The sequence below is a fragment of the Misgurnus anguillicaudatus genome, chromosome 1 (assembly GCF_027580225.2).
Source record: "Misgurnus anguillicaudatus chromosome 1, ASM2758022v2, whole genome shotgun sequence".
NCBI classification, from domain to species: domain Eukaryota; kingdom Metazoa; phylum Chordata; class Actinopteri; order Cypriniformes; family Cobitidae; genus Misgurnus; species Misgurnus anguillicaudatus.
In genome coordinates, this window is record NC_073337.2 from 16,196,808 (window position 1) to 16,219,642 (window position 22,835).

At 37.3% G+C, this 22,835-nt stretch overlaps 1 protein-coding gene across 2 annotated transcripts in view; it reads right to left on the reverse strand.

Annotated features, from left to right (window-relative positions):
- Positions 1-22,835, reverse strand: part of LOC129432171 (thyrotropin-releasing hormone-degrading ectoenzyme) — a 125,725-nt gene that overhangs the window by 99,483 nt on the left and 3,407 nt on the right. For both annotated transcript variants that reach the window (XM_055190393.2, XM_055190392.2), the window contains 2 exons: positions 22,138-22,411; positions 15,232-15,358 (listed from right to left, as the gene is read on the reverse strand). In XM_055190393.2, the coding sequence (XP_055046368.1) occupies positions 15,232-15,358; positions 22,138-22,411 (401 nt within the window). The remainder of the gene's footprint in view (positions 1-15,231; positions 15,359-22,137; positions 22,412-22,835) is intronic.

The window sequence follows — 22,835 nt, forward strand, 5'->3', positions numbered from 1 at the left end:
TCCAGCAACTTCGCTGTGTGTCGCTAGTCTCGCTAGTAGTTTAAATGAGGTGGGTAGACGAAAGACGGATGACATGAACTCCACTTCTTCACTCTCAATGGTTGTCGCTCCCAGAAGAAGTTTGTCTTTTGCATAAAGTTGAACTGTTCACAACTTTGCTGCATAGCTAGACACACCCATTTCCTGTTGCCAGTGGTCGCAGTTGCTCGTGTTGCCGGAAATCTGCAAGCTTTCATTAAAATGAATGAGCTGGCGGTGTGCACGCAGTTTCTTGGTCACACTAAGGCCACATTTACACTGCATGTTGAAATGACTTAATTCAGATTTTTTCCCTCGTGGCACAGATCGTATATGACCCAAGAATGTGTAAGCAGGAAAAAAGTGCATAGATTCTGGTATTCTCAGATCAGTTTTAGGCCTCATTCATATGTGGAAATAAATCGGATATGAATCGTATACATGCATTCACATCCGCAATGTAAGCAGACAGATCGGATATGACCCACGAACGTGTAAGCAGAAAAAAAGGACATAGAGTCCGATATTCTCAGATCAGTTTTAGGCCTCATTCATATGTGGAAATCAGGGCTTGAAATTAACACCCGACCACGCACCAAATCCGGGTAGATTTTGCAATTGGCGGGTAACACTGTCAATCTACCAGCCACATTGGCGGGTAGCCGATGCGAATCAGTGATGCGCGGGTCAATGTATAAACAACCCGCTCCCGACCGACGGTTCAACTAACCAGCCGCAACTGTTTAAAATAGTTAATTGCCATCTTAATTTTAACAACCCGGCCCGATTAACATTAAAATATTTTTGGATGACTCGTAACGAAGGGTGACCGCAGGCACCCGCTCATTTCTTATCATCCCGCGCATCACTGATGCCAATTAATTGATTCATTGAGAGGATGCGACTGCTGTTTCGCAACGTTCATGCGATTGGAAAGAAGATGAGGCAATTCTCTGACTATGTTTGGATGTGCGAGTAAGTATTGAACTGTTGGTGAGATGGGATGAGAATGCAATGCTGACATAGGCTACAGTACAATCGCAGTTGCACATATTTGTGCTGTGATGGATCATAACTCTTGATGTGTAAACTTTAGAGAGAGTTGTGCTACTGTGTCTTATACTGTAGTACAATAACATACATTATGCGAATAGAGTAATGAAAAACAACGTATGTGGGGCGTTTATGTGCGCAGTTGGAATTCCTCCTCCGTCTGTGGGTGCACGCAGGTTTAAGGGCCCTCAATAGTGCACATACGAAAATACGCATTCCTAAAAGCAAGCGTACATAAAATCTTTCTGTTCTTGACCGGGCACATATAAACTAAATGATCTTCACAGTATTCTAGTAAAACATTTCTTTATGTCTTCTTAAGTGTATGAATAGAGAGTCTGTGACCAGTCTGTGCTTATTTGGTCTTAAAGAGACAGTAACCTTAAGTAACTTACTTTAGTCTTTGTCATTAATGTTAATCAAACAACCTAAGACAAATAGAAAATCACTTTTGTAGCTCTAAAAAATAATTATATTTAATTCATAGAATAAAGACAGTTATGATTCACTATTCAGGCAAAAAAAAAACTGGCTGGTAAAAAGTCACTGTGGCACAGTGGCTGGTGGTCAAAAAAGTTAACTTTAGGCCCTGGTGGAAATAAATCGGATATTAATCAGATACATGCATTCGCATCCGCAATGTAAGTGGACAGATCGGATATAACCCACGAACGTGTAAGAAGGAAAAAAGCGTATAGATTCCAATATTCTCCAATCAGTTTTAGTCGCTTTTAAAAGACCATGTAAGCGGGCCGTCCACAAAATTGGACACAGGCAACAAATCGGAATTGAGGATCAAGATTTGCAGTGTAAATCCAACAGGCAGGGTTACATTTTATTCTGTGGTAATGGTATTATTATACCACCCAGCTTTACATTAAATGAATACTAAAAAGATAAACCAGAGTGTTGCATCACTAGAATAACATGCCAGCTAATAAAAACCTTGAGTACATAATGACCCAGAGTTTGAACTGACAGTGTGAGATAGTGTCTTGTTAGTTTAATGATGATAAGAGTTAGTCCACTCATTGTGAGAACTCCTAACGACAGCAATGAAAATCTCGGTGGAAAAATATTTGCCGAAACACTTGAGACAACTAATAAAAGGTTACGAGGACAGCGAGAGATGAGAGCTCCTGTCAGGTTGATACAAAAGTTTGTTTTCAGTGCACGTATCCCAGAATCACCCTGACTGAAGAGCAATGTTGAGAGCTCTATTAGTCTTGAGAAGCAGGAAAATACAAACAACACTTCAAAGAGCCCAGACAGCACAAACGAATATGCAGGACAAGGGTTTTCTTTTTATCTGTGGCAGAGACAACCCTAGTCTGAACTTATTGAACCAGAACGGTTATGTGTGTGCGCATGTAAGAAATGTTGAGATCTCTTCTCACTTGTGCACAAACCGCAGCTGCGCTGTCGAAAGCCACAAGAGGAAGACAGAGTTCAAGTGACCCCCGACAACCCACAGCGACCCTGAAACTGAAAATGACAGGCAGAGGTTTTCACAGTGAAATCCACAAAACTTTTTCTCTGACCTGATCCTTAGTAACTTAACAGATGCTCTACAAAAAGGAACAGAAGCCGGGTCAAACTTGTCTTGTCTCAAAGACAACAGCACTTGAAAAGGAAGATGTAGATAAAAACAACACAAAAGAGTGAGAGGGAAAAGATGAGAGGGAAAATAGAGTGGAAGAAGAAAATTAGCACTCGAGGGAGAAAACAACAAGAGTGCTTGAGAGAGACATGCAGATGTGGAGATGGAGACACAGATGGACCAAGTGGAGACAGAAGAGGGACGAAAGTGGGGAAGAAAAACATATGGAAGTCTCACAGATGGTGATGGCTTGTGGTCATAATCAGAGAAACCAACCCATACCTCTGCCTACATTTCGGCAAAACCTCTAATATGTTGCTCCAGGTACATATCGCTGTATTTTTAAAGGTGCAGTGTGTGATTTCTAGAAGGATCTCTTGACAGAAATGCTAAATAATATACAAAACTATATTATCAGGGGTGTATTAAAGACCTTTCATAATGAACCGTTATTATCTTAGAACGAGACCTTTTTATCTACATACACCGAGGGTCCCCTTACATGGAAGTCGCCATTTTGTGCCGCCATTTTTCTACAGAAGCCCTTAACGGATACATTTTTTTACTAAGTTGTCTCCGACGATGACACGTTTGTCCGGTGGCGGCTACCGTAGCTATGTGATTCAAAAGCGAGGGGTGAGCAGTGGACTAAGCCGTTGGTTGCAATTCCATCCTCACCACTAGATGCCGCTAAAATGTACACACTGCACCTTTAATGTCCACTAAAGGTGTTTTTCTCTGTTATGTTAAGAAGCAGAAATATGCACAAATTAAAACCTGCTCATCTTTGTTGGGGTGGGGGGTTAATGTCCTTACCATTGCAAAAATCTACACTGACTCTAGTATCATTAACACAAACTCAGCAGTGTGTTTGCCATTTTACAGCCAATACACTTAAAGGGGACATTTCACAAGACTTTTTGAAGATGTCAAAATGTGAAGTTTTAGCTCAAAATACCCTACAGATAATTTATTATAGCATGTTTAAATTGCCACTTTGCAAGTGTGAGCAAAAATGTGCCATTTTGGGGTGTGTCCATTAAAATGCAAATGAGCTGATGAAATGCAAACACTGATCGCCATAATGGTGGTTTGTTGAAATTAACACTCAATTGTGCTGTCAATTATTTACTTACTCTCTGCACTAAATGGTTGTGCTGTGGTTGGATAGTGCAGATTAAGAGGTGGTATTATTATAATAAGATCCCCTTATGACATCACAAGGGGAGCCAAATTTCAATGACCTATTTGTTCACGTGCTTGCAGAGAATGGTTTACCAAAACTAAGTTACTGGGTTGTTCTTTAGCACATTTTCTAGGTTGATAAAAGCATTGAGGACCCAATTATAGCACTTGAACGTGGAAAAGTCAGATTTTAGTGATACATATACTACAATAAACAAAATCATAACTACTACTTTCTTCTCTTATGTTTTGTGGTGGTACTGATATAGTGGTGGCATACACCAAAGTGGGCGCTGATGCAATGATACAATTTCAAACAGCAACTGATTCACAACAGACATGCAGTATGGTCAGAATATATTAGTCCTAGTGATAGTAGAGGATCATGGGAAAGATGCTCACACTGGGGAAAATGTTATGCGGTAAACATCACAGTTATGTTTCTCTGTGGTATTTCTTCTGATATAATCTGATGTCTGGACTCACCCATCTCTGATTTTTACTTTCTATCTTTTAAAAGGAAACCTCAGAGTTCCTTCTGGCTGTTTTGAGTCTCCATCTGTGATTCGGCTTCTGGTTTTGGTATCAGCGGGAGGCAACAAAGATGGTGGTCTCAATTGATAAGAGCAGACTGTTGTACATTTCAACAAGAGAGACTAAAAGACTTGAGCTTGTGACAATCCAAAATACAAAACTTCAACTCTTACTGCACCCCCATCCACCCAACAAACTAAATCATACTGCAGCTTTTATCATGCTTCAACCACACACATAGCTTTGAATAAACACACTTAAATTCACTGTGTTTTACTTCAATACAGCCAAAATGCTGGTGCCAAAGCTTTGATTGCAGAGAATGAGCACAGCTGAACTCCAGAAGCAATATTATAAGTGAGAAAAACAACTTGTCAAAAGAATATATGAGATACCTGTTTTTTGTTTAGCCAATTAGTCCCCAGAAGTTGTATATGTATACTACTGTATTTCTGTAGTATTAATTATTGTGAATAATAATTCAGGGTTTCCCGCAGCATATTTCAGTTAAGGCGGCCCCCCTAAGCTTGGAAACCCTACCGCCTTAACTAGGTCTTCCAAAAAAAAAGGCAAAAACATTTAATTCATTAATAATCTAGTATGTGTCATAGTTTCTTCAAAATTAAGGTTTTATTTGAGTGTTTTAAATACAAATATTTAAATTTTCATCATGACGCATACGTCCCGCCCCTTTGATTGCCACGCCCTCGGCCCCGATACCACCACAACTAACAAATTTTCTGCGGGAAACCCTGTAATTGATACACTATAGCAAATACTGTAGTAGTATTTAATATAGCAAGGTTCAAAAACACTTTTATTTACTATAATAACCACAGTTTACTATAATAAATACTAAAGCATGTTACAGTATATTTTCATGTGGCCATGTATTGCAAATAACTACGCGTATTATATATTTTTTTTTATTACAGTAAGTAATGATCATATAATCATGATGTTAGATGAACTGATTTATTGATTGCATGTTTCTAATATTAGCAGTTAAAAATAAAGCAATAACATTATAACACTTTGTTTTTCTTATACATTGATTTATCTGTGGTGGACCGCCACAGAATCAACACTGGCCGCCACAAATAGATTTTTCATGATTCCAATTCACATTTTAATTTTAAAACATTTAAAATGTCTTAATTCATTGCAGCGAGCGCTCAGCGCGCCTCTGCGGTACACGTGATATACAATAAAACTACCACTCGTATTTAAAATAAAAAAGCTCATAACACACACTCATAACACTGATAAGAAAAGCAACGTCAGTACAGCCTCAAAGTAAATGTATGATGATTTTTTCAGACGATGTCGCATTTTTAGCAGCAGTTAAAAAAAGAGCTGATTGGATTAAACAAAGAGTTACTGGGTCGTGGGTCGTAACTGGGTCCGATTAAGTCACTATTTTATAGACAACAGAACAGATAATATGTAAAAAATAGCATTCAGTTGTGTTAAAATGCAATATAATGTGACAGATCAAAGAGTAAAACACGACACATATATGCTAATCGGTGTGTGACGTCACCACCGCCACAGTCTCTCAAAATCCTGTGGGAAACACTGATAACCACCTGCCTAATATTGCTTATGTTCCCCTTTTGCCACCAAAACAGCCCACCAAACTGTGATGGCTAGACGACTGGGTAAGAGCATCTCCAAACTGACGCTCTTTATGGGGTGTTCTCGGTCTGCAGTGATCAGTACCTATCAAAATTTGTCCAAGGAAGGAAAAGCGGTGGACTGGCGACAGGGTCATGGGCGGCCAAGGCATAAAAAAAAAAGTTTGGTTCCGGTTGGTTGTCAGTTTAGGTCATGGGTCGGTAGGGAATTTATTTTATTTTATTTTTTATTTTTTTTTACAGTGGCAGCAAGGGATAGGTAGGAAATTGTTAAATATTTCAATTGAATAGCGGATATATTTGAGGTGACTTTGGCCATATTGCGTGTTTGTCTCACGCAGCGCAGAGCCACGGATCTCCACGGATTATCTCTTTTTAATTGTGTGTGTGTGTGTGTGTGTGAGAGAGAGAGAGAGAGAGAGAGAGAGAGCAGTAAATGCAGCTGAACGAATACACTGCGTGTTTTAAAGTAAAAAAATAAATAAATAACGAAACGCAATATGTGGAGGCCGGTGTTGAATCTGTCTGTATGATATGAAAAATATCTTACGTGAGCCTGTGGCTAAAGTATAAAAGTGGAACTCTTTGTAGCATAATCAGGGCTTGACATCAGGGGCGTGTCTAGAAGGGGGGCATGGGGTGGCACCGCCCCCCCTTGGAATATGATTGGCCCCCCTGGTGCCCCCCCTCCAATCTTATTGGGCCAGCTAGATTTACTGTCAACCTGAAAATGCCCACCGCACCATTGGACCAGAGAGCTGTCAATCACTGTTTGATTTGAGACTCGCGCGAACGCACAGACGAAGCGAGCACAGTAGTTGCGCATTTTTAAAACAGGAGGAAAGAGACAGCATGACACCCACCACACCATTGGACCAGTTGTCAGACACCCACCACACCATTGGACCAGTTGTCAATCACTGTTTGATTTGAGACTCGCGCGAACGCGAAGACGAAGCGAGCCCAGTAGTTGCGCGTTTTTAAAACAGGAGGAAAGAGACACCACGACACCCACCGCACAATTGGACCAATTGTCAATCACTGTTTGATTTGAGACTCGTGCAAACGAGAAGGAGGGCGCCCCGCCACAGACTCAATACTGGCACAAATCAAATAGATTTACCATGATTACCATTTACATTTTATTTTACTATTTAAAACGGCTTCATGTGCTTTTGCAAGCGCTCAGCAGCGCCTCTCTCTCTCTCGCGTGCACGCTTTCTCACTGCTGCGTGCGGAACCTCGACAGTGCCTCCCTGACACTGAGTGAAGGAGTTAAAAGTTGGCGGTGTTTTCCAACTGGGTTCCGTTGTCTTTTCACGTAAAAGTTAACAGTCAACAGATGTTACTGATGGTTGATCGAGTATTATGACTAACGAAAGGTTAGTGTTTTCCCACACACACACACACCAGTTCTCTGTGCACGAGCTCTCTCTCTCCCTCCCTATGGTGCGGTATGCGCGCGCACGCTTAACAGTATTATCTGATATTTTTGAATTTGCGCTGAATTGTCTGCGCTGTACGCGATCTACAATAAAACTATCACTCGCATTTAAAATTAAAAGCTCTCATAAACACAATCAGATTAGAAGATCAACCCTGCATGAGACACACAGGTAATCCAAAATCACCTCGTATCAGCTCTTCAATGTAAATTGTACCAGACAATGTCGCATTTAAATTAGGATTTTAGCAGTATAAAGTAACAGCTGGTTGGATTAAACACCAGGTGTTATTGGGTCGTGTTTAGTCACTAGCTTAAACTCTTTCTTGTTGTCTGACAACATATCAGATAATATGTAAAAATAGCATTCAGTTGTGTTAAAATACAATATAGGCTAATAAACAATGAAAGTCAGATCAGACAGAGTAGTAAAACAAATTTTTAAGTAGGCTAATATTTTCCCAAAATCCTGATATGTCAGAATGTTAACTAATACCAGCTACACGCAATGTAGATAGCCTACTTAAAGGAACAGTTCACTTAATTTAAATGGTCATATACCTAAACTTGTTTTAAACCTGTATGAGTTTCTTTCTTCTGCTGAACATAAAAAAGAAAAGAGTTAAGAATGCCGGTAACCAAAATCAGTTGATGGATCCCATTGACTTCATATGTAGGAACAAAATAACATGCAGTCAATGGGGTTCATCAACTTTCTGGCTACTAAGATTCTATGAGTAAATTATGACAATTTATTTAAAGTGAACTATTCTGGAACAGAACTGTTGTTTAATCCATGCAAAATACAAAAAATTAATACCATCTATATTAGAACATGTGGCATTGCACAAGATTTTGTGAACCATGCTTAATATTTTCTAAACCAGTATTTATTTTCATTTGAATTTTTTGATTGGCCCCCCCTGACTGGTTCTTGGTCCCCCCTGTGCCCCCCCATTTATAAAATCCTGGAATCGCCCCTGCTTGACATTAACTTTTTTGCTCACCAGCCAAAGTGGCTAGTTGTTTTTCAAAGGTACTAGCCAAAGTTAAATTGTATATGATTAAATTTGACTTTGGCATCCTAAAATTACGTTAATTCGAGCAAATTTACTTGCTAAATTAGATGCAGACTGAATTTCAAATGCAGTCTGACTACCCGAATTAAGACAACATTTAGCTGGTATATAGCTGGTATATCAGTATAGATCATATAAGATGCATGAAAAACATGCTAGTAATTAAGGCATAAATAGATTAACTTTGAATGAATATATTAAAAGTAGAACAGGGGTGTAGAAGAAACACTAATTCTAAACTGAAAAGATAAACACAAAACCCATCGATAACCACTTTAAATATTTATTAACAACAGCAGTAAATACTGTCAAGATATGTACATTAATTTTACTGTCATGCAGATGTATTTTATAAGCTAAATGGTTTCTGATAAAAGTGATTTAAGACTTTTAATGACAAATGTCGGGAGGGCATTATTGTTACATTAAAATGATGCGCGAACCTCTCGATGGCGGGTTTCTTTTGATTTCGTGTGCATTCAGATGCGCTGAATTTCTCTTCGCTCTTGCCCTGAGAGTTTGCACGCAATTTATATCTAATCAATCACTTCCATGCAATTGTTTTATCTTTCCCGAAGTGTGTATGCGCTCAGACTGCGTCCTCTTGTGCATTCGCAAATCCATCAGCTCTCGCGCGCTCTCTGGAAGGTGATTATTTGGTCCGCAACGCCCCGCTGATCGCTTGCGCGTCTCTCAACAGATCTCTGTGCGTTGCTCTGGGTGCAGAATGCTCATGGAAGTTGTAGTTTCCCAGTGTCGCATTGCGTATTGTTTATCATTTCGCATAACTTTTAAGAAAACAGACCCGCCTTACGGCCGAAATCTTATCCGCGTTTGGCGGTGTTAATGTCAAGCCCTGGTCATAATACCATAAATTCAAATATTATAATTCACTTACTGCCAGCAAAAATGAGCCTTGGTTTGTGCTCTCTGGAAGGGAAAAGCCCACTTGCATATCGTTGTTCAGCTCGTCTTTTTTTGTCTGTAATTTACAACTTTCGGCGGGGCAAAAGATCACGTTGCTGTTCACGAAACAGCATCTCGAATGCACACCAAAAATTACCACTTTACCAGTGCTTTGGTAAGTGGCGACAACGATCTGTGAACTATTGTGTTAACGACTGTGTAGCTGCTTTGTTTGTTGCTGGAGGACACGTGCTTTACAAAAACGGTGCTGTACTAAAAGGTAAATTATAGTTCGCCTCAAAAAATTTTTTATTTGTGTATTTATTTAATGTGTATTATTTCTTCCCCAAGCTCATAAAATAAATTTGGGTCGCACATAAATTGGCAGGGTCGGTCGGAAACCGGAACCAAACAAATTTTTTTTTTAGGCCTAAGGCTCATTTATTTATTTTATATTGCAGGGTGCTGTCTTACAGTTGTTTCAACATTCATAGTCACATAACATTCATAATACTCGCTACTCATGAGTACTTTTCAAAGAGCTATACTTTTTATGAGTACATTTTTGGGAATAACAGTACTTTCAGTACTCTTTCCACCCCTGACGACCCCTAATGCACACAATGCACTTCATCATTACTGAAGATAGTAGTAGGGAATATGATATTATTTAATCACCTTTAGAAATCTTTCTATAGTTTAAGGGTCAAAGATTAGGTTTAAGGAAACACACAGAGACACAAGACCATTCACATTCATCAGTCATGCGATGACTTAGTGTTTCTTCTATAATGTGCCACATTTTTCACCTCTAGTGAAACATCCATCATTTTTATTGACTGTCACATTCATACCGATGGTGAATTTACTTTCGAAAATGTCCCTCATTCAACCTTGATGATTAGCTATAATATAATACATTATTATCAGAGACTGATATAGTCATCTTTGCACTGCAGTAGGTCACAGTCACTAAAGCACGAAGTAGGATCATGAGATATTTAGACAGAAAGTGAAAAAGAGAGAGAGGAAATAAGAGGATAAAGAGGGCACAGGAAAGTAAAAGCCATGAAGTGTCACAGGTTGTATTTATAATAAATAATGGCGTGAAGGATAAAAACAGAATTGTGAAGTGAATGGTGACCTTGCAGAGGCGGCTAACTGTGCAAATATTAGCATAAATAAATGAAAAATCTCCACACCTCAATATCTCTGCATCTCTGAACTATTTAGGTACAGATATTTAGCTTTGAGGTACCAGTATGTACCTTTATGTACAAAAGTGTACTTTTTGAAAAGGTACCGCCCCAGTGACAACTTTTTTACCTTTACGCACCTTTATTTCTGAGAGTGCACAATAAATGCCATCATTTCCATCATGCACCGGGTTAAAGTTAAATCTGAAGGTCACTTGGAACTCTGTGTATGCAGAAATAATGTGATTGGCCATACTAGGACAATTTCCTGAATAAAGAGATATAGGTAGGTGTTTTTTAGGGTTTTGGGTTTGAGACTCACTGTGATCATGATGATGTATGATAAAAATGTTGTTTTCGAACTAAAGCATGTGTTAATCCAAAAACATGTTCCAGGTGTAACACTTTCTTATGAAGAACAACAATCAGAAATGAACAATATACTGTAAAAACACACATGCTTTTGCATCTTCTGCAAGGGCAAATGTATATTAAACTGATATTTGTCATGGCTTCGATTTCCTTTTACATTTGTCCATACCTGTCACTCGCATGGCGCTATCAAGATGCAAAAAGAAATTGGACCAGCTCAGCTTTTTTAATCATTGATCTCTCTTTGAGAAGCACTTACTGTACATCACTTACTGTAAATCAATATCTCAGATATAACAACTCCCTCTCAAAGGACATGCTAAACATTCAACTGTCTCGTTTCTTGAGCAACACATGATGAGAGAGAGAGAGGGAGAGAGAGAGAGAAATGAAGAGATAAATGAAAAAGGGAGTGTTGTGCTTTTAATGCCATTGGTCATAGGGGTAACAAAATAATTGATTATAGTCATTTAGACTGCAAAAGTGTTAGCAAATGCTTTCAACAGCTATACACAATGATTTTTAGACACATTAAGGAGATGGGTTACTATTAAATCATAACTCTTAGAACCAATGTCCTATTCTTAAAGATGTCATAAATCACTCACAGCGTAGCAGGAATATAAAATCGTGATAAATAATACTTGAATCATTTAGAAATGTGCTTAAAATGTGACCCTGTCTGTGAAATCCACGCAAAAGTTTTATCCAATTGTGAGATTAAGAGTGTCAAAGTTTGATTTTAATTAATTGATTTCACATTAACATTACATGTCAATATTAAAGATTTAAAGGTTACATTTATTTTCACAGAATCTTCTTTATGTAGGATGATTTTATGTAGAAAACAGTAAATCTCCAAAAAACAATGCTTAGGCTTTCTCAAACATAAACTACGGAGAATTTGACAAAAGTGAAATATTGTATATAAAATATACTTATTTTACTAAGTATGACTTAAAAAATTCCAACATGACAATACAAAAACCTTTTAAATTAAGTTAAGGCCAAAAAATTGAAACAACACTTAAGGGTCATTTTTGCAATATTTTAACCATATTTTGGTATTTTGCTTGCGTGCCGCAGTACTCACATAAATCATTTACCTTCAACTCTTTCCCCGCCATTGACGAGTTATCTCGTCAATTAAGAGAAAAAATTTGCATGAAAAATGTGTTCATTATGAGTTTTTATACCTCCGATAATTTTATGTTATGGACCTCAGCAAAGACCAAAGAGTCGTCTGTCATTTCAAATACAAAGCACTTTAAATTTGATTAGGTTTGATTGACCGTCCATAGAAAAAAATCGCTCAGATAGTGATGCCAATGATATTGTCCATGTATCTTTTAAAGTTATAGTTGCGGTGTGAAATCCACTATTCCCTTTAATATAGAATGATAAAAAACAAATTTTTATAGGTATCGTCCATAGTATGAACAGCCCTTTAGAAAGGCATATAATTTCAGTGAAAAGGCTTTGTAAAAATGTGCAGCCTTGTGTTTTTCAAGGACTTGAGCCAACATGTGATCTGAGAATTTGACAAAAGTGAAATATTATATATAAAAAATATATAAGTATGACTTAAAAAATTCCAACATGATTATACAAAAACCTTTTAAATTAAGGTAAGGCCAAAAAATTGAAACAACACTTAATGGTCATTTTTGCAATATTTTAACCATATTTTGGTATTTTGCGAAGTTTTAACGATAACCATAATGTTGACGGTATCAATAACTATATTAGCATCCACACTGCTAGACCATAACTTTATGTTAATTTGCTTGCGTGCCACAGTACTCGCATAAATCATTTACCTTCAACTCTTTCCCCGCCATTGACGAGTTATCTCGTCAATTAAGAGAAAAAATTTGCATGAAAAAATTTGTTCCTTATGAGTTTTTATAGTAATGTGCAATATCGCAATTATCCACTATTATACACTTACCCAATTTATAAAAAAACTGAAGCAAAAATATTTATTAATTTTACACTCCGTGTATGTTTTTGATAATCGTTCTGAAAAGCAAACTCTAAACAGAATTCCTTCACAAAAATGCAATTATTTCAGATTTTTGCTAAAAAATATATTTTTGAAGAAAAATACCCATATTTAAGAGTTAATAAGCAGAGAAAACAAAAAAAATCCCGTTTGATTGAAAGCAGAGGGTCTGTTCTTCCATTTTATATATTTTGTTTATATATTTTTAGAAACTTTTTGGAAACTTTTGTAAAAATCATAAAAAATGATGGTGGGCAACTTTTCAAAAAAAGGCTGGCGGGGAATGAGTTAATTGCAAATATTATAGATATTCTTTTATTAAAAACTATGCAATTGTTTACATGTCAGTACGCGTTTAAATAAGCTGTTCCTGATGCATTTACAGCAGCTATAACCAGCAAATGTCCTCAGAATGCTGTGTTTTTTATATCTAAATAGTGCATTTGTGTTTCTATTGGTGTAGTCAATGTAGTAGAATAAAACATTAGGTAGTCCATTTCACTGCAACAGCGCTGGATACCTCCGATAATTTTATGTTATGGACCTCAGCAAAGAGTAGTCTGTCATTTCAAATACGAAGCACTTTAAATTCGATTAGATTTGATTGGCCGTCCATGGTTTATGGTTCATCACTTAGAAAAAAATCGCTCAGATAGTGTTCCCAATGATATTGTTCCATGTATCTTTTAAAGTTATAGTTGCGGTGTGAAATCCGCTTTATTTTCTTTCATATAAAAAGATAAAAAACATATTTTATAGTTTAGTTGTAATCCATAGTGTGAACGCCCCTTCAGAAATGCACATAATTTCAGTGAAAAGGCTTTGTAAAAATGTGCAGCCTTGTGCTTTGCAAGGACTTGAGCCAACATGTGATCTGTTGATTGCATGCTGTACTTAACCTGGACACTTTGATTTAATTTCTCTGTATATTTGTCTTGTCTTGCATGAGCAGAATGACAAAATGTTTCTGTTTGGAGAATAGAAGGGCTACAACTACTGCCACACTCAACACACAAATAGGGCCTTTAGCGTAAATTTTGTTCACATTGTTTCTTAGATGAGGCCGTAATTTACGCTGAAACCATTTTATGCCTAAATTTAACACGGAAAACGTATCTTCAGCTCATTGTTTGAAAATAAACAGGTTCTCTGCACAAACTGTGTCCTTTACGTGAGATTTTAACATCTGAGCTGTTGGCTCACAGGGACTTGGGTTTGTGTCCAAACCGGGCAACCCCCTCCAAAAAGCCAATCCAACAACTTACATGATATAATGCAGGCTGTCAGCTAGTTATTGATCATCCTGTATCCTGTGCCCTGTATGACCAGTGATTAGGCCTATTTAATTCAATTCAATTACAGTCTATTGATCAGGTACCTTATAGCCACATTGCTGTTTACAATAGAAGTACTGGTACTATTTCCTTATTTACCACTAAATATCTAAGTTGCTTTTCTCACTGGGCACATTTGCTCTGATCTGAATCCGGCACCCACCACAGTATTGATCTTGTTTCAGACTGAGGATTTGTAATTATTTTAACCCTTACCCTTGCATTTCTCGGATAGCATATTTCATCGGGTCTCCAGGAGAAGGTAGCTTTGCTGGTTTTGAAATGTAAAAACATCAATTCTCTGCAAAACTGATTTGAAAGCAGTATTGTGAAATAATGTATTGTGAAAATATATATGAAATAAATGCAAATAATTTGCAGTTCTGTTTAAATTGCACATAGTCCCGAGTACAGACAGCTTTTACATTCATGTGAATCACGCCACAGTTTCATTTCAACCAAACCTGGACCACATCCAACCAGTCTCACCACCACAGTTTACAAACAGACAGACAGAAACCCAGCAAGATCAATGCCTATATTTAAATGAACACACCAAACTAACATGAACCCAATGGAGGGAGTCACAGACACAGAGATGGTCTGATGTAAGCTTGTCTACCGCATACATTTAAACCCACAAATGCATAACTTCACATGTATGCTCGAAATCCCACATACCACAACTTCAATCAGGCCTAAAATGCTTTTAGTATCAATAAACAAAGTTACTACTGATACTCATTTTCTACCATACAGAATTTAGTACAATAGGAACAATGAAAAATCAACTTGTGTCCTATGAAACAACATTTATTCCCAACATCAAACACAAAACTACAGCCATACAAAACAGAAGCCCTCTTACCTAGTTTAGGAAGGGAATATTTGACTTTGAAGTAATCCTGGTAGAACTGCAGGAGTCTCTTGGTGATGTGCAGAGCGTAGTCTCCTGATCCGCTCTGGATGGCGTCAGGTCTGGCGTACAGCCGAATCTACACGATATGAGACAAAAGTAACCAAAGTCAAATGGTGTCAGGTGATGAAGGAACTTTTGTATGGCAACTTTTTCCTTGGGGTTTCTCTATCTCACCCTTACGAAAATTAACTATGGTTTTACTACAGTTAAAACCGAAAAGCCATGGTTAATGTAGTGAAATCATGGTTACCACAGAAAAAAAACATGATTTTGGCAATCATGGTTTTCAAAAACTATTGTTAAATCATGGTTACTATAGTAAATCTATGGTTTTGCTAAAAGTAATAAATACACTAAAAACATGTTTACTACACTTTTACCACAAAAAAAACATGGTTAATTTTCGTAAGGGCAGCCTCAGACCTCATGTCCATTGGCTGAATGTCTAATGCACACGGCACACTTAACTGGAAATGCATTTACAGATTAGTTGGATTATACAGGATTTCTGGGAGACCTGTGTCAAGATCTTTAAATCGTGCGCCTGGAAACAACACAAAATCGTCTGATTGAAGAAGAAAGTTGTCACACTTACATCGGTGACAATATGCTTCATCAATATCGAATAAACACTGCATTTTTAAAATATGCAAGGTTCACAGCATAAAGTCTTTAAAGAGCACCTATTTCATTGCTAAAAACAACATTATTTTGTGTATTTTGTATAATACAATGTGTTTGTGTGGTTTATGGTTACGAACATTTTTCACATACCGTACATTTTTGTAGCTCTAGATTTCCCTCTTTTACTGAAACGCACTTATTTTTGTTCCTGATTGGCCAGCTAATCTGTACGTTGTGATTGGCCTAAATACCTCTGACGTCAACCGGAAATGTGACGCTCCTTACCATGTTTGAAAGATTCGCTCACAATGCAATGCTAATTTACAGGCAGAGTCCAAAGCAGGGGAATTATGATAATGTTGGTCTTTACTACATCACCAATCCCAGGAAGTAAACTGTTGCCTACAATCCGTGTGTTTGTTGTAGTCCAAGAAAAGAGATTTACGTTGGAGACAATAACTCTCGTCATCGTTTACTTTGGGGTTTGTACATTCTGCATATCATTAACATGTACTAATACACACCTACACACCAAAGGAAATTTAAAAACGTGAATCAGACAATAGGTGCTCTTTAAAATCTAAAAGAGATATTTTAATGTGTTTGCCATTGTCGTTTAGAGACTTTAGAGATCCGTGGTTGCACACCGGTTTGTTATTGTGGCAACATCTCCACGGCCCTAAACATGACACAGCACAACGTGTCAGTCATATGGCCTCTTGGGGGATCCATGGCTATTCAAAGAGGCCATGGATTCGAGAGCTTCAGTCACTGGGTGATTCAATTACAATATCATTCGTCTCAAGGGAACTCTCACTTGCACAAACTCACACAGGACCAGATTCAACCATAACTCACTGCCCTTTTATCGCACTTTCATTGGCTCATTGCACTGATTCTTGTTAGGTAGCTGAGCGCACCTGATGACACAATGTCTAGATATTAAAGGAGACATTTCACAAGACTTTTTTAAGATGTCAAATAAATCGTTTGTGTCCACAGAGTACACATGTGTGAAGTTCTACCTCAAAACACCATATAGATCATTCATTATAGCATGTTAAAATTGCCACTTTGTAGGTGTGAGCAAAAATGTGGAGTTTTTGGGTGTATCCTTTAAAATGCAAATGAGTGGATCTCTGCAACAAGTTGCATGGCCGTGGTTGGATAGTGCAGATTAAGGGGTGGTATTATCCCCTTCTGACATCACAAGGGAGCCAAATTTCAATAACCTATTTTTTCACATGCTTGCAGAGAATGGTTTACTAAAACTAAGTTACTGGGTTGCTTTTTTTCACATTTGTAGGTTGATAGAAGCACTGGGGACCCAATTATAGCACCTAAACAAGGAAAAAGGCAGATTTACATGATATGTCCCCTTTAAGCTTGTTCTCTTAAGCAATACCTTTCTACTTAAAAACAAAATAAATTGAACGCACAGTAAATGAATCAAAATTTTAGTCATGTACTGTAATAATGTTGCTGATAAATAAAATAATAATGGTTTTTTATTAATAAATTCTTACCACAACCTGACAATCGTGTTGCAGCAGATTGAGTCATCCGTGTACCAAAGTTTAGTCGATCAAGGCTCTTGTAACTAACTGCTGAGACACACTTTTATTGTCACAATCTGTCACAAAAGACCTGTCCCAAAAAAAGCCTTGGAGAGTAAGGCTATCATCTAAACATAGATTTATTTACAAGAAACTAAGAACTGGAACTCATCATATAACAGCCAAAAATATCAGCCAATAATGACACAAACATGTCAGCTATAAATGTGCAAAACATAACAGCTGTGTCTGAAGGCTGTAAAATGCTGCCTTCCAATTTATAGTTAATAAAGTAATAATTTCACTTTTTACACCTTTTAATTGAATTTCTAATGAGAAATTCATATTGTAGTTTTCAAATATGGGATTAGTTATCACAAAGGCTTTCTCTGTTTATATTTCAAACTAAATTCCATGCCTATGAAGGCTGTCCGGATGCAAGTCCTTGAGCTGCCTTCATGCCCCGAATGAGCCAATGAGTGAATGAGTAGCAAGAAACACACAGGAAGAATAATGGAAGAAACAGGCGACCAAGCAATAGGAAATAGACTTTCCAAAATACATATCTTGCATAAATGCAACATTTTCATTTCTAAACCAAATAGTTATTATCTTGACAGTCAATTCATTAATCTCTTATAGGAAATTGTCTTGCTTTTTAGTTAACTGGAGACATCTCTACTGTAATATTATTTAATGTACATGAAGTCCCATTGTGGAAATGGCTTTTTGTCATCATTTTTAGCTTTTCATTTGCTCCAGGTCGGACCACAGCTTTACACAAATCTAAGGGTGAGACACAAGCAGTTTTTATAGTAATAAAAGGATGATATACTATGAAACACACACAAAAATAAAATAATTCTTCATTGATCTGATCAAATATTTAAAGTTCCTGCATTAAATCCATTTTTCTCTTATAGTTAAAAAAATACAGTGCAGTATCAATAGTATGACATATTTAAAGATGCATTATTTCATATTTCAAAATGAATAAGTTGTGTTCTGACCACTTACAATTCATTACATTACAGTTAAAATGATACCAGCGGCTTTCAGTTTTTTTCAGCATGCATCCATGTATAGTAGTAAGAATGTAAGGCCTTGAAATTCAGCCTAACATGGTTACAATACAAAACAAGTAGGATTAAAGACATTGTTTTCGAAATGCACATTACAGTATGTTTTTATACCGCACATGATGCTTCTGTATCGATCTGCTCTATGACTGAAATAAAGATGACGTGAGGGCACTTAAGACTGTGGACGTGTTTCAAATCTCAATCAAATCAATATTACTTTAAAGCAACCTGTAATTATACAAACGGCTCATGCTTCATTACTCAGCCATTGTGCAGATGGTTTCATTTGATGCTAGTGCTGACTGCTTCATTTGTTAATGCTTGTTTGATTGTTTGGTTTGGTTGAAGGCATCTTGATGGATGACTTAAACAGGGTTAATTGAACTTTAATAGCTCAGCAGTGATCACACAAACTCTTTTTGCTAGCATATGAACAGATGAAGTGCTCTGAAGCTTCAGTCAATACACTGAGAAGAAAACATTTTACCTGATACCAACAACCTGTTAAGTTATTATACTCTATCCTTGTTATATATCTGTGTATGAATAATAATTGAAACCCCTTATAAAAAATTCACTCCTGTAATAATCCAATCCTGTGTTTAATTTTCTCATTTTAAATTGAATGAACTATGGTTCCTTGATTCCATGGTTTTGGGAACTTAGTTTTTTTTACCAGAAAAATCATTCATGTTGACAATCTGGACCAGAACTAGAATAAACCATCTAGGACTTATCTAAGCTGTGTTTTTCAGGAGAGTTCACTTTAGCTTTAAAATGTTTCAGAGGTATTTGTATTCTACTGCTAAACTCATCAGTTTACTTATTAAACACAGTAAACATTTTCCTTGATCGTGTAAGTTAGTCCATGAATACATAATGAGCACATTTAGTATACCCGTGCAGAATTTTAATTGGGATATTACAAGACCATTCGGCATTTTTAATGACATAAATGATATGTGACTAGGACTTAAGCAGAGACCCATCACAGCCAATGCAGTGTTCAATTCTGAGTGTGATCCAATCTCTAATGCAAATCAAATTGCAAATGTCCTTTATTTAACCTCGTTATACCAGTTAACAATTAGTAAAATGATAGATTTTTTTAGAAGTGTCCTACTTCACAATATACATACTTTTATAAAATTATTTATTAATGTAAGAAATTGTGAGTCTGTAAGCACATTGGTCAAGGCCACATTGGCTTGGAGGTTGATTTGGCTTGGGGGTATTAGCTAGCACTGGGAGACAAGTGTTTCTCTTTGTGCTTGCAGGTGTTTTTTCGGTCGTGTGGACTCTATTTTAAAGATGGTCTAAAGTGCACTTAGGGGGTGTCCGAATCCAAATTTTGCTAGTTTATAGACTAGGGCTTGGAAAATAAATCGTGCAAATGCGTGTTTTCTCAATGCATGAATTTTAATGAATTACGGTGAAATGCTGCCACATGCAAAAGCCAGAGGGTGCTCTCATACAGAAACACCATTTGTGCCACCGAAGAAGTATCATTATAAACGCTATTCCAGGAAATATCTAGAGGCATATTTATATCGCTGTTCTTCAAATTGTTTCAGGTACTTTCATGATAATAAAGAATATTTTGAATGATTGTGTTAACGAGTGTTGCTTTTTAAATGCACGTTATAAACGACTCAAACTCATAGTGAATTTAGATTGATTAGGACTTCCTACTGATCACAGAGCCGTAGTACACGCACAAACTGCGCATGAAACACAGAATCACAACCTTGTGATTCAGAATCGATTTTAGACAGATCTTTTTAATGGGGAACGCGATGCATCGATGCACAGCCCTATTAATGATGGGTAAATGGTGTGTGCGCCTGGCGCACCGTCTAAAAGGGTTGTTCCTATTCTTGAAATAAATAATGGGTGTGTTTTGTTTTTTTGAAAAATATTACTATGGTTCTCATCTCACCATATCCAGAGGTACAAAGTCATCATATACAATGAATCTGTGGGATAGCATTTAAAAACATTTCAAAATAAATGCAATATTTGCACTTTTTTTAAAGCAAATAAATCTTACAGGTGAAGCTTTTGTAATTTGTTCTCATTTATGTCCAAGAGACACAATAATAATCTTGTACATTTTAATTCTTTAATTTGTTATATTTAAAAATATTTGTGCACTACTGCGCATCCATGTGTACCCATGTTTTCATCCCATTTAGAGGCGCATATTATTAACGCGGTCTTTAAATAACAAAAAAAGTGCGCCATTGACTTTAGACCAGGTTTTAGTTGGTTAATGATGTATTTTCTTTGCCTCAAAATACCAATGTGCCAACAATGCGTCTGAACACACCTTGTTTTCCAGATGTGTTCGCACAATGTGCCCAAATGCATTTGCTATTTAAATAACGTGGCACTGAACATGGAAATGATAACTGTGTCAGGCTGAAACTAGCAAAAAAACGCAGCATACCCGGTGCAATGCTTTTCGTTTTCTTGCTAGTTTAAGCCTGACACAGTTATCATTTCCATGTATGATAGGACCATGAGTTTTGCTGGGGCCGGGTAGGTATAGTAGTCCTCAGTGCAGGCCGGTGACTTCTTTTTTCGAGGGCGCACGATGCGAAGTTTGTCACAACATGTATGTAGCCCGTCATGTGTGTGGTTCGTAATTTCAAAATACGTGTTGAGTGGACCTATGTGCATCACGTGTCTTGTAAAAATAAGTGCCTGCTGCAGACGCGTCTAAAGGGTTTATGATAAAAGAGATGCTCGCGTTTGCCAGATACTCGCATAATCTCATGCGTAATCAGACTTTACTGTTAAGTAAGTGTCTTGCGTGTATTTTGTAAATGTGAGTGTCTCTTTTATCATAAACGGTTTGACGCGTTCCCAGCAGGCCCTTTTTTTGACAAAACACATGATGCACATGGTTCACATAATGCAACAAACACATATTTTGAAAACACAAGCAACACACATGACACTCCGAACACATCTTTTGAATTTGCGCCCCTCGGAAGAGCAGTCACCTGGAAATCCTGTCTTTCAGTTTAAAACCTTTGCAATAATGCCATCATAATCTGGATTTTAGCATTTTTTTCCAACTATATCAAAACTGGACCTTTATGGCTATTACTTACATAGACGTCCAGTGGCATTATCATGATGGCCACTGTGTGGATTGACTCAATAATTCTCAACCAGCTATGGATTGCGGGGTCTGAACAGATATTTATGCATGTATGTGTGGGAGATGATTTTAGCGCCATAAACCCAGACTAATAACTTCACTCCCATCGCCAATGTTTCTCCCCCACAATCTTTCCTCTCACTGCACACAGCCAAACATTTTTGATGGATGGCATAAGGGGGCTACACTGCCACTTTGAAGATTGATGGGGTAAGCTAGAGCGTGGCTAACTGCTACAACCCAAGGTGTGAGTATAAATGCTCTAGACAAAAGCAACTTTACAGTCAGCATGGCAACCATGATCTGATATAAAGAAGAGAGATTCATTACATTAATATGAAGCTGATCGATGTTGCACAGTTAAAGCCAATGAGGAATCATCTAACTTCCTTTTACATAATCTCACTGCATAAAATGCACTCACCACAACTCCATTATCTGTTACTGCTTCTCTGTAGGTGAAGTTGCACACCGCCCAGGCCAGGTAGTATGTGGACATGCGCGGTGTCCTGGAGAAATGGTTGATCACCCATCCATCTGTGTCCGATGTGGACGCCTCTACTGGCATGTTGGACAGGGACTGATACGAACTCTCGTGTTTCAAACTCACTCTGAACGTGGCTTTATAGATTGGCTCATCGAAACACGGGAAGGCCTTTCGGGCATGAGTGGGTGAGAACTGCGTCACAGCAAGATACCTGCAGAATTATAACAGGAATAGAGAAAAAGGGAAAGATTAACGAGACATTATAGTGGTTCAGGTATTTAATATAAAAAGCAATCTCATTAATATTAATTGATTGACTTTAAACGGATAATCTCTGACTGTTGGATCATCATCTCTTCAATTATCAATAGAAATAAAAAGTAAATGCGCGTTTTTGGTTGTAGATGGGCAATTTTAGCTTGGAGTCACAGCTACTAATGGACGTAACACATTAAATGTCAACAGGTCTGAGAGAAAAACTAAAGATCTAAAGATTTTTACTGTTTTTTAGGTTTCATTTTTTGTTACAGCTGTAAACATTTTTCACATCTGTAACAGAACACCATCAAAACATTAAACAAATAAAATGCAAATATTGATCTTGCATATAGGTTTTGTTAAAACAATGAATTCTG